Source organism: Panthera tigris, chromosome F3 (assembly GCF_018350195.1).
Source record: "Panthera tigris isolate Pti1 chromosome F3, P.tigris_Pti1_mat1.1, whole genome shotgun sequence".
NCBI lineage: Eukaryota > Metazoa > Chordata > Mammalia > Carnivora > Felidae > Panthera > Panthera tigris.
The window spans coordinates 69,367,687-69,380,028 of NC_056678.1; the positions used below are offsets into that span (position 1 = coordinate 69,367,687).

General features: G+C 48.9%; 1 protein-coding gene and 1 non-coding gene across 2 annotated transcripts; one reads left to right on the plus strand and one right to left on the minus strand.

Moving 5' to 3' along the window:
* Window positions 1–5,666: 5,666 nt before the first annotated feature.
* TRNAM-CAU lies at window positions 5,667–5,738 on the minus strand. The gene has a single exon. It is a non-coding gene; the product is annotated as a tRNA-Met (tRNA).
* A 223-nt stretch (window positions 5,739–5,961) lies between these two features.
* Window positions 5,962–12,203, plus strand: ILF2 (interleukin enhancer binding factor 2). Its single transcript, XM_007087950.3, has 14 exons — window positions 5,962–6,065; window positions 6,550–6,609; window positions 6,784–6,826; window positions 7,100–7,204; window positions 7,589–7,666; window positions 7,991–8,093; window positions 8,688–8,753; window positions 9,380–9,496; window positions 9,928–10,006; window positions 10,490–10,577; window positions 10,967–11,028; window positions 11,113–11,227; window positions 11,447–11,537; window positions 11,681–12,203. The coding sequence occupies exons 1-14, from the start codon at window positions 6,061–6,063 to the stop codon at window positions 11,839–11,841; spliced, it is 1,173 nt and encodes a 390-aa protein (XP_007088012.1). The 5' UTR covers window positions 5,962–6,060; the 3' UTR covers window positions 11,842–12,203.
* Window positions 12,204–12,342: the final 139 nt, after the last annotated feature.

The window sequence follows — 12,342 nt, forward strand, 5'->3', positions numbered from 1 at the left end:
GCGCGAGGGGCGGGTGGAGGGCGCCGCGGGGCAGGTGGGCGCGAACGGAGGGGCGCCGTGGCCCGGGGCGCGGGCGAGCGCGCCGGTGAGTGAGTGTTGGAAGGAGCGAGAGCGCCCAAGGGAGGGGGGTGGGCGAGGGCGCGAGCCGGGGAAGGGGAGCGGCGGGCTTTCGTGCGCGCCTGGGCGCCCGCCCCGGGAGGGTGCCAGCGGGGGCGTCCGGCCGGCTCAAGTCCCCGGCTGTCGGGGGGGAGGGGGGGGGGGACAGGGGAGGACCGGAGCCAGGCTCCGGGCCCTTCCTCCCGCCGCTTCCCCTCCCAGACTCGGCGACGGGAGCGCCAGCCCCGGACCTTTAACCCCTTCGTCCCCGCCCCGAAGTTGCGGACCTGCCCGCGCGCTCTGCTCCGAGACCCTCCGCGCCTTCCTCCTGCGGGGAGCCGCGCCGCGAAGGGGCTCGCTCGCTGGGGTCGGGAGGAGGACCGAAGGGCGACTCGAGTGGGGGCAGCCGGGACGCTTTCGCGCCCCGCCTCCTCCCTCCCTACCTGGTTCCGTTTGGGGAAGAGAGCTGCGTTGGTTCGGGATCTTGGCAAGAAAAGGTGTGAGCCTACGGATGTGTGTGCGTCTGGGGGTGGACGGGAGGGTGGCAGGTTTCTGGAAAGGGCGTTAAACTAGGGAGCCCAGGGTCCCCGTGACCCAGTCCACCCAGGACCGCCCCCGTGTCCCAGCTTCCAGATTGAGAGGGTTAGTGCGGAAAAGGGGCCCAGGGGGAGGGCGGAGTTAACCTTTTAGTTCCCAAAAGGCTGCAGGAAGGGGGAGAAGAGCGTTTGGTGGCTGGGGTGGGGGGAAGGGAGGGCAGTGACCCCGGGGCCGCTCCTGGAACGTGGGTTCGCGGCGGCGGTGGGAGACGGTGTTGGAAGTGACCCGGTGGTGGGGGCGTCGGCTGGGGCGAGGGTTTGGGGGGCACTGGACCGCGCGGGCCGCCTTCCCCGCGCCGTGGGGTCGGTGTGCCCTCTCGCGGCCAGCAGGGGTCACTGACGCTGCCGCGCCGCTACCCTCTCCAGTCCCCGACCCGCCAGCTGTCCCGGTGCGCCCGCCACGCGCTGGGTGTGCATAGGCCGTGCCCTGGGGGAGCCGTGCTTGGGACCAACAGCTACCACGTAACATGACTGAGCACCGCAACAGAAGCTGGGGAGATTGCTAGAGCCCCAGATGAGGACGTAAGCTTGCTTTGGGGCCAGGAAAATCTCCAAAGAGAAATAATGCAGCTAGGGTGGAATGATGAGCAAGGGATTCTGCGCAGAGAGCAGTATATTCCCTATACCTGGCATTTTTGGAGAATTTTAGGACCAGTTTTTCTGATGGTCTTAGAGCAAAGACCAACTTCAGATGGCAGGGATGTTTTGTTCCGCGTGCGTGCTCTCTATATTTGCCTTCATTGCCGACACTTAAAAAGCTGCGCCCGACTGGCTCACTCGGCAGAGCGGTACTCTTGATCTCCGTGTCCTGAGTTTAAGTCCCATGTTGGACAAACAGCTTTCTTTAAAAAAAAAAAAAAAAAAAAAAAAAAAAAAAATCGGCAGATGGCACACGAATATTTGGATTTCTCACTATCTTGAAATATCATAGTTAGCAATAGATGACTCCTGCCTGCGGCCCTTCTTTGAGATGACTCTAGTCCATGATAGTTCCTACCTACTCTGCATTACCAGCCTGGCTGCTGTAGGAGTTCATGTTTTCGATCCTGGCCCATAATGTAAAGAGTGTGCATTTAGGAATGACTGGGGAGAGGCCAGAAAGGGGAGCAGAGGGCAGGTCATGAACGCTTTTGCATAATAGGCATAATATGTTTGTCCTTTACAGGGGAGCTCCAGAGGCTACAGAGGTAGATGGGAGAGTGGGAAACTTTTTTTTGGGGGGGGGTGGGGGGGTGGAGCAGGAACTTTTTTTTTCCTTTTTTTTTTTTTAAAGTAGGCTTCAGGGGCGCCTGGGTGGCTCAGTCGGTTAAGCGTCCGACTTCAGCTCAGGTCGTGATCTCGCGATCTCGCGGTCCGTGAGCTCGAGCCCCGCATCGGGCTCTGGGCTGATGGCTCGGAGCCTGGAGCCTACTTCCGATTCTGTGTCTCCCTCTCTCTCTCCGCTCCTCCCCCGTTCATGCTCTGTCTCTCTCTCTCTCTGTCTTAAAAATAAATAAACGTTAAAAAAAATTAAAAAAAAAAAAAAAGTAGGCTTCATACCCAGTGCAGAGCCCAACGCCGGCTTGAAGACATAACACTGAGATCAAGACCTGAGCCGAGATCAAGAGTCAGATGCTTAGATCCTCTCTCGCATCCCTGAGATGTAGGGGGAGGGTTGGAGGGTTGGAAGGAACTTTTAAAAAGACGGTTTTATTGAGGTATAATTGATATGGCATAAACTGTACATATTTAATGTATATGATTGACGAGTGTGAACATGTATATACCTGTGAAACCATCACCACAATATCAAGGTAATATCCATCACCTCCAAACATTTCATTGTGTTCTTGTGTGTGTGTGTGTGTGTGTGCGTGTGTGTGTGTGTAGAACACATGAGACCCACCCTCTTAAAAACCTAAAAAAAAAGCCCCCTTTATTTTTTTAGGTAAACTACTCACTCCCAACATGGGGCTCAAACTCACCTCCCCAAGAGGAAAAGTCACATGTGCTACCATGAGCCAGCCAGGCGTCCCACTTACAACTTTTTTACGTGGATAACACAGTATTGTTGACTATAGAGAGCTATTTTATAAGTAGAATCAATTGGACTTCGAGAAGACAGTATACAAATAACTGAGGTTTAGGTAACACTGACCCATTTGCTGAGGAGCTATAGAAGCAGGCTTTTGAGGGGTGATGACAGTTTTATAATATGTGCTGCCTAAGCAAGCGCAAGGGAATGATAACCATTTTAGTTTATTGGGTGTGAGGCGCCTATAGATCCCCAAGTGGAGGGGTCCAGTGGGCCGTTGGGTTGGTGGAGTGAAACTCAGGAGAAATGACTATGCTCAAAATCGAATTTAGTAATTGAGCCCCTGTTTCCAGTGGTGGACTAAACAGCTGCCTGATCCCTGAGCTGAAGACAACTCAAAATTTTGGATGAAATGCTTTAAAAACTCAAAACACTGAAAGACAGTGAAGAATTATTGGTGTTGAGGGTGTGAAAGACAGGAAGTCTGAGAGGTGAGACAATGGTAAGACTGCTTGTGCCCTGGAGTCATTTGCTGATTGGAATTGGTGGCAGAAAATGCGTTGTGTGGGGCAAGTGAGACAAAAATTGTAGTCCAAATGTCCCTGAAGGTGAGAAACCTGGCAAGCCACCTTCCTGTTTTGGGTTAGGGTCCCGAAAGCTGCACTCTTGGGGGAAACCTTGGACTTGGGTAAACCAGAAATAAATAGAAAATTCACACCCAAGATATTCAAAAAACAAAATTAAGAATCAATCGGTGAGTTTAACAGTTAGACTCAACTGAGGAGCAAGGAATGCACTGGAAGAAAGAATGGGGAAACTACCAACAGTGAAGCACAGGTTAAACAGAAATGGGAAACATAAGAGAGTGTTAGAGGCAGAAAGGATACTGTGAAAAAATCTAACACCTTTATTTGGAGCCCCGAGAGGAGGGGAAAAAACAGGGTAGAAGCAATATTTGAAGTGATTATGGCTGAGAAACTTTAAAAAATAGATGGAATACATTAAGCCACAGATTCAAGAAGTTCAACAAACTTCAAGTGAGGTTAAAAACATCCATATTGGGACCCATCGGGGTGAAATAGTGGGAAATTAAATCAAAGGCTAAATTTTTAAAATAGGAAAGGGTGTCTTGGTAGCTCAGTCGGTTAAGCAGCCAGCTCTTGGCTTCAGCTCAGGTCATGATCTCTCAGTTTGTGAATTCAAGTCCCTCATCAGGCTCTACACGGGCAGCGTGGAGTCTGCTTGGTCTCCCTCCCCCTACTTTTGCCCTTCCCCCACTCATCTGGTCTGTTTCTCTCTCTCCAAATAAATAAATAAACAAAAAATTTTTAAAAATAAAATAGGAAAAAAGGAGGATTGATTACTTTGAAAAGAGCAACCATTAGGTTGGCAATTCTTTTTCCACAGCAAAAGTGGAAGCCAAAGATAGCAAAATAATACCATAAATGTGCTGAAAGAAGATAACCTTCAAGCTAGAGTTCCCTATGCAGAGAAAATGTCCTTCAGAAACAAAGGTGAAAGGGGCACCGGGCTGGCTCAGTCGGTGGAGCCATGGGACGCTTCATCAGGGGGTGGGGGGAGGTGTCCTGAATTTGAGACCCAAGTGTGGCATACAGCTTACTTAAAAAATAATAATACAGAATTTAAATTCTGTACACATGTACACCTACCAAGAGAAACGAATGTATCTGGCCACACAAATCTTCCACAAAAAAGGTTCATAGCAGCTTTATTCATAATGGCTCCAAAGTTCGAACAACCAAAATGTGTTCCTGTATGTCTCAGCCAGTGGGAATAATGGCTCTACAAGAGAATGGATATACTCAAGCAATGGAATGCTACTCATAAATAAAAATAAATACATTGCTGATAAATGCAAAAACGTGGAGAATCTTGAAACGTGTCAAGCAAGAGAAACTGGGGGCGGGGGGGGGGGGAAGTACATACAGTATGAGTCCACTGATGTGAAGTTCAAGAACAGACAAAACTAATCCATGCTCACAGAAATAGGAAATCGTGATTCCCTCCAGGGGCAGGGTAAAGGGGTATGAGCGAACTTTAAGTGATGAAAATGTTCTTTACCTTAACCTGCGTGATGGTTACATGAATACATTACGTGATGGTTACAGAATACATTACTCAAAATTAATCGAGAGGAAAGCTTAAGATCTGTGCTTTTTGCTGTAGTAAATTATACATCAGTAAAGTAACAGAATTACACAACAGCAACAGCAACTAATTCTGGGGGGAGTGATGGTGGTAAATGCAGTTACATTGTCTCTGCATTTTTTACGAGGAGGGTATAAGTACTGCATAAAACCAGACTTTGCAAACTCAAGGATGTATGGTGTAATTTTTAGAGTAACCGCTAAAAGAATGCGTAACTTCCAATTAACAGAGGCGGGGAAGGAAATAAACGTTCATCAGTACAAGAGCAGACAAGAAGCGGGAGAACGAGGACTCGCGGAGGCGCAGGAGCCGCGCTGCGCGCCGTCGGATCGCGAGGACAGCGCGTGCGCGTGCTCGCCGGGCGGGAGCGCGCTGACCCGGCGGAGACGCGGCCGCCCGGGAGCGGCGGCGGATGTGCGGTCGAGGGCTGCTCCCTCTCCCTTCCCCTGCTCGCTTTTTCTGAGCCCTCTTTCAAAGGCTGCCTCAGTTTCACTTCTAGTCCCTTATCATCAGTGCTCTTCCCTCTGGTTCCGTCAGTATATGCCCTTTTCTCAAATCCGCTTCTCCTGCCGTAAGTTTCCAGCCTTCGGTGAACTCCACCCAGGCGTGGTGTTGCTTAAAGTCCTTCCCGTTCCCGTTTCACTTGCTGATGGCAAAAACAGGTTTTAAAGGCTGCATTTTTGAGGAAGGAGAAAGTAACAGAAAGGTGATTTTAAGTACTGAAGAAAATTGAACTCTAAATAGTGTCCTGAAGGAGGAAAACGCAGAAAAAAAGAAAAAGAAGGCCGCTGTAGCAGAGGATGGTTTCGATCCATCGACCTCTGGGTTATGGGCCCAGCACGCTTCCGCTGCGCCACTCTGCTACGATGCGGGAGCGGGCTCTGGAATCCTATAGAAAGGTCTCTTCTGGCTTCTTTACACCGCGCCACCTAGGGCCTGGTTACAAAAATAGTCACTACTGGCAAATCTGTTCTTATTGGCTAATTTCTGACACAGCAGGCGTTCTTTATTGGTCTGTAGGCCGGTCTGCCAAAGTAAGCCAATGGGCATTAGCGGCGGGGTGCGGCGCGGCCCAATCGCGGCAGAGCTTGTTGGGACGCGCCGGCGAGCCGCGTCTCCGGTCGTCTGCTCCTCCGAGGAGAGGGGCGGTTGGCGTGGACTCCATTGTTCGGGATTTAGGGCGCCATGAGGTGAGGGCACTGGGCTGCTCTGCGAAGGCTCAGGGTGCTCCCCCGAAAACTTCGGGAAGGTGGGCCGACAGGAGCCGGGGCTCCCGACGGGGCCGCGCGTCCGGGGTCTGCCCGAAGCCCGAGAGCTCTCGGCCGGGGCGACGGCGGCGGTCGGGGGCTGTGGAGGCGTGGAGACCCAGCGCGCCACGTCGGGGGATAGAGGGTGTGCGGGTAAAGGCTCCACCGCGTCGGTGGATAAAGGGGCAGCCGCTTTCGTCCCTCGAGCGCTGGGGGCCGTGGCCCGGGGGTCATGGGGCATTTCTCGCGGGGACCCGGTGGTGCAGCCCGGCGTTGTTCGCTGTGGGTTGTGATCGAGTCGTCCAGGGAGGAGGCGCGGTGTGGTGACGCTGGGCACCGGGAGCGAGAAGCGCAAGCGGGAGTCAGAGCGGCCGGTGTGCTGCGGGCTCCTTCGGCGGGGTCGCCAGTTAAATCTCTGCCGTTGTAGGGGTGACCGAGGCCGTGGTCGTGGCGGGCGCTTTGGTTCCAGAGGAGGCCCCGGAGGAGGGTGAGTGCCGGTTCCTACACCTGTGCACGGCTCGGTCCGCGCTTCAGTCCCCCCGGCTGCAGTCGGGGGGCGCTGGGTGCCCCGCCTCGGTGAGGTCCGGCTCCCGGGCTCCCCGCTGAGGAGTGTGGCCCCACTTTATCTGATGAATGATCTGCCTTGTTGTTCTTGTTTTAGGTTCAGGCCCTTCGTGCCACATATTCCATTTGATTTCTATTTGGTGAGTGCTTGGCCCCTGTTGGCAGTAACAGGATTGCAATCTTTGTTCTAAAAGGTTAACTGGGTCTCTGGCTTGTCTGTTGGTGTAAAAGCGCCGAGAGCTTACATTATGGCCAGTCCTTGTGGCGGGTATACTTGTTTGAATATCTTAAGGAGTAAAAAGCAGCGTAGATTTTTCTCTTTCCAGTTTTCTTCTGTTGTGGCAACAGAGCAAAGGATCCATCCTATGCATTATTTTCGGTAAACAGTGTATCCGTGTTTCTTTCTGCTGTAGTGTGAAATGGCCTTCCCCCGGGTCAAGCCAGCACCTGATGAAACTTCCTTCAGTGAGGCCTTGCTGAAGAGGAATCAGGACCTTGCTCCTAATTCTGCCGAACAGGTATATTCTTTTGGCTTTCCTCCTCGGATTTCTCTAAGAAAGCCAGAGAAGTGAATAACCGTGGTGAGGTTCCTGTTACCAGAGCCTAAACTTGACAGAGGGTTTAATTGTTCGCCTGGTTTCTCCTTGTGGGTAGAGGGAGAGTGCCAGGTGGATTGTATAAGCATTACATGTGCTTTCATATTGTCACTGGGGACTCTGTCTTTGGGCCAAAAAGTTACTCTCCTGGCATATTCAAGGCCAGAAGGGTCAGAGTGTTTTCAAAACCCTGTGTAGGTATTGATTCAGCTTGTCTAGAAGGGATTAGGGGAAAATACTCAAACTCTGAAAAGTTGCCTGTAATTTTTCACTTCAGGGCATTTTTTATTTTATGCTGTTTTTTAGGCCTCTATCCTTTCCCTGGTGACAAAAATAAACAATGTGATTGACAATTTGATTGTGGCTCCAGGGACGTTTGAAGTGGTGAGTCTTTAATGATTTAGTCATAGAAAAGGGCAGCCTTGGTTGTGCGGAAGTTTCCTTAATCTCCAAAGCCAAGTTTGAAATGGAAAGGAAAGCATAGTGGGATTCCTTTCTACTAGTGGTGATCTCAGGGATAAAACTTGTATTACTGCTATCAGGTAGCCATAATGTATCAGGCTTTTCATGTGGTTGTTTTGGGATATCATTTGACCTCTGCTACTTCCAATTCTGGGTAATAATTGTGTCGTCATTGATTTCTGAGAGGAATTAGGCCATCTTTCACTTCTACATCCCCCCCCCCCCCCGAAATCCCTTTTCCAACAGCAAATTGAAGAAGTCCGACAGGTGGGATCATATAAAAAGGGAACAATGACAACCGGACACAACGTGGCCGACCTGGTGGTAATCCTAAAGATTCTGCCAACATGTGAGTGCACCTCTTTCTGGCCACAGGAGCGGAAAGTTGCATTTGAGGCATAGGGATCTTTAAAGCCCAAATCTCTTGCAGGAAAGGTTGTTTGGAAAACGAATGGGGAATTCATTTTTTTAAATGTATATTGGGGTAATAAAGGACAAAGTCTGGGCTGTGTGTCTGAAAGAATGTATGGCCAGTTACTACAGGGCAGCGTTTCTCAGCAGGGGGTGGTTTTGTCCCTCATGGGACATCTGGCAGTGTCTGGAGACATTTGGGGCTACTGGCATCAAAGGAGTGGAGGTCGGGGATGCTGCTGAGTACCCTGCAGTGCACAGGGTGTACCTTACCTCCAGCCCCACATGGCATTAGTGCCACTGACAAGAAACTCTCCTATAAAAGGATGTGGGTATAGGAGGTGGCCTATTCCCTGAGACTTCCTGTTTCTCTGTTCGAGTGTTAGCTTTCCCTTGTACAAGCGTTTATTCTGTTGCTTGCCCTTGCTCCAGCCTTGTACATGGGGCACAGATCGGTGTGGAGTACCATAGAGATGTACAGAAAGTATGTGAATAATTACAATGCTCATGGTCTCCTTTTCTCTCAATCTAGTGGAAGCTGTTGCTGCCCTAGGGAACAAAGTTGTGGAAAGCCTAAGAGCACAAGATCCTTCTGAAGGTTGGTTTGAGTTTGTTGTTGGACATGTATTCAGTAGGAGCCAGGCCTATAATGACAACTACACTTTTAACAAAGGTCAGGCTAGAAAGAAGAGTGAATGCAGAGATTTTTTTTGTTACTGTTTATTTTTGAGGGGCGGGGCAGAGAGAGGGAGACAGAGGATCCAAAGCAGGCTGTGTGTGCACTGACAACAGAGAGCCCGATGTGGAGCTTGAACTCACCAACAGCGAAATCATGACCTGAGCTGAAGTTGGTGCTTAACTGACTGAGCCACGCATTCTGAGCCAGCCGCCTCTTGAATGCAGAGTTCTGTGTTGCGGAAGTTTTTGCAGTGATCTCCAGTGTTTGATACCCAGTTCATCTCCGTTACTTTTATTTATTTTTTTATTTTTCTGAAGTTTATATATTTAAGTAATCTCTGCACCCAGTGTGGGGCTCGAACTCGTGCCCCAGAGGTCAAGTGTCCCATGCCAGGCGCCCCATCTCTTTCTTACAAAAGTATCTTGAATCCTCATTCTGGACTCTTGCTGTTTTTAGAAACCTATCTGCTCTCCTACTTCAACCCTATATTTACCTCTGGTCATCTAAGGGAGATGGGGGCGTTACAGGTTTTGATTTTCTTTCAGTTTTGACCATGCTGACCAATGAAACTGGTTTCGAGATCAGTTCCTCTGATGCTACAGTGAAGATTCTCATTACAACAGTGCCACCCAATCTCCGAAAACTGGACCCAGAACTCCACTGTTAGTCCTTTTTTTCCATTTCTGGGATACTTGGGGGAAATTCAAAACATGGTATAAGACAAGGTTGCTGTTGAGTGTTTAGCTAGTTGCTATTCCACGTGAAACCTTCTGGACCTAAGTTGACCCCCAGACTTCACTATCTCCCTCTGTAATTTGGAGACAGTTTTACTAGCTTGCTAGTGAAACTGCCAGACAGGATGGCCAAGAAAGCAAGTGGATTGGAGGACAGTATTTATGGAGGGAATGGGCTCTTGGAGAAAGTTGTGGATCTTGCGTGCTTACAGATTTGGTTTAGGGGAGGAATAGTGATTTCTAGACAAGTGATTTGCTGGTCTGAGGAACCTGGGGTGGTTTAAGAAATTACAAGGAGGCTGAATTGCTTGCTTAGTGACAGGAGTGTTTCATCGTGGCCTGTTCTGCTGGTCTTATAGTGGACATCAAGGTGTTGCAGAGCGCCTTAGCAGCCATCAGACATGCCCGCTGGTTTGAGGAAAATGCTTCTCAGTCCACGTGAGTTCCTTGCTATTTGAGTTTAAATAACCTAATTATTCTAATTATACTGAATAGCAGGATACCTCCATACTTCCTCTGTTAAAACTCTTTGGCTATAATTGGCCAGGTTTCTTTTTTTTTTTTTTTTTAATGCACCTTATGTTAGCAAATTAAAAGGTTTTTTTGTTTAACATTCATTTGAGAGAGAGCATGCCAGTGAGTGGGGAAGGGGCAGAGAGAGAGGGAGACACAGAATCCAAAGCTGGCTTCAGGCTCCAGGCTGTCAGCACAGAGCCTGATGTGGGGTTTGAACCCATGAACTGTAGGATCATGACCTGAGCTGAAGTCAGACACTTAACTGACTAAGCCACCCGGGTGCCCCTAAGTAAGCAAATTTAGATGGAGAGAAACAGAATGTATAGTTTTAGAAATAACAACAGCTCTGTACCTCAGGGATGGAAGTACATGATATTTTAATCCCTGGGTTCCTCTTACCTTCAGAGTTAAAGTTCTCATCAGACTGTTGAAGGACCTGAGAATTCGTTTTCCTGGCTTTGAGCCCCTCACACCCTGGATCCTTGACTTACTTGTAAGTAACGGGCAGTTGGAGTTCCTGGTCACCCCTATTTAACAGCAGTTATTCTGAAACCGGCCAGGATCGGAAATTTGGTGAAGCTGAAAATCAGTCTCATGGTGGGCAATAATTCAGTAAATACATGGTGTTTATTACTGCGTTGGGTCTTTAGAGTTTCAGTTGAATGAGTAATTTTACTGTCCCTATTCCTCTTTGTTACTGATGTAATTTTAGTAATGAGATAATGAGAAATCAGTGAATGAGCAGCTAGTTTCAGAACTGCTTCTGAATATGAACATTTTACTTAGACTTCAACAATCTGTTTTGTGAATGTTTGAGGTTTCAGTTTGTTTGGCTAGAATTGTCAAGTTTATGGCACACCTACCAGGTTGATTATTTTCCAGGGGCACTATGCTGTGATGAACAATCCCACCAGACAGCCTTTGGCCCTAAACGTGGCATACAGGTACAGCATGCTTCTTTGGGTTTGGGGCTGGTGTGAGAGGTCTTGTGTGTGGTTTTTTTTTTTAAACGTTCTTGTGTGCTTCAGACGTTGCTTACAGATCCTGGCTGCAGGACTGTTCCTGCCAGGGTCAGTGGGTATCACTGACCCCTGTGAGAGTGGCAACTTCAGAGTACACACCGTCATGACTCTGGAACAACAGGTATGGGGTCAGCTCTGCAATTGCGTGTTGTGTCCTACTCCTGAATACTCCAGATCAGAAGGCAAAGGCAATGTGGTCTTTACGGGTCAGGGATTTGGGGGTTCTCACAAACTTTGGTCTTGAAATTAAAGTTGTCCTCATCTGTTTTCATGAGAATATTCATCAGATACGGTACTTTAACTCCCCTTTCTAGTTTACTCTCACTCTGCTCCCCTTTAGGACATGGTGTGCTACACAGCTCAGACTCTGGTCCGAATCCTCTCACATGGTGGCTTTCGGAAGATTCTCGGCCAGGAGGGTGATGCCAGCTGTGAGTGATCGTTGTGGGTCAGGGGATCTTTATGGTACTCTGCTCTACAAAGCTCTACGCTACTCAGATGTGTTACTATTTCCACTGTGTAGGTTATGACTTGTATGCTGGGCTAGTTGCCTGAAATCGCATTTTTTTTCCAGATCTTGCTTCTGAAATCTCTACCTGGGATGGAGTGATAGTGACACCTTCAGAAAAGGCTTATGAGAAGCCACCAGAGAAGAAGGAAGGAGAAGAAGAGGAGGAGAATACGGAAGAACCACCTCAAGGAGAGGAAGAGGAAAGCATGGAGACTCAGGAGTGACCTTCCTTCCTGTCTTCATCCCCTTTGTTGTCCAAGGTGAAGACTGGAGCCCAAGCTAACTGCTACTGGACTTTATGTGGTGGCATTTCTGAGGGAAAAGGGAGACGGGAAGGAAAAGAAACTATAGAAGGAAGTGTCATTCCACTGGGTTCCACTTGGCTCAACAGCCAGAAGTCTCCCATTTACGACCTATGCCATCCATCTATAGTGAAGCAGGAGACCAGCCTTTCTTCCTAAGACTTCAGAGTCCCCAGGTCCTGGAAACCTCCCTCAAACAGTACTTTGTTGTTGAAATGTTGTGAACTGTTAGTGCCTGGAATTTTTTTTTTTCCTAAGAAAAGTGATTAAAGTACTTCCTCGTAGGGCTCTTGCTCGTTTTTCCTTGGCATCTGGCAACCTTTTTTGCTTTCTGTACTTCTCAATGAAAGTGGTATTTGAGTCTTCTCATTGTAAACACTAGATCACAATTTGAAGCAGTATCTGAATTAAAGTTTCTACAAA

What these genes read in the sequence shown, in the direction of transcription:
- ILF2 (XM_007087950.3), top strand. An exon ending in AGCACAAGATCCTTCTGAAG is followed by an intron (nt 8,754 to 9,379) that starts GTTGGTTTGAGT and finishes ATTTTCTTTCAG; the next exon opens with TTTTGACCATGCTGACCAAT. An exon ending in CCAGGAGGGTGATGCCAGCT is followed by an intron (nt 11,538 to 11,680) that starts GTGAGTGATCGT and finishes TTTTTTTTCCAG; the next exon opens with ATCTTGCTTCTGAAATCTCT.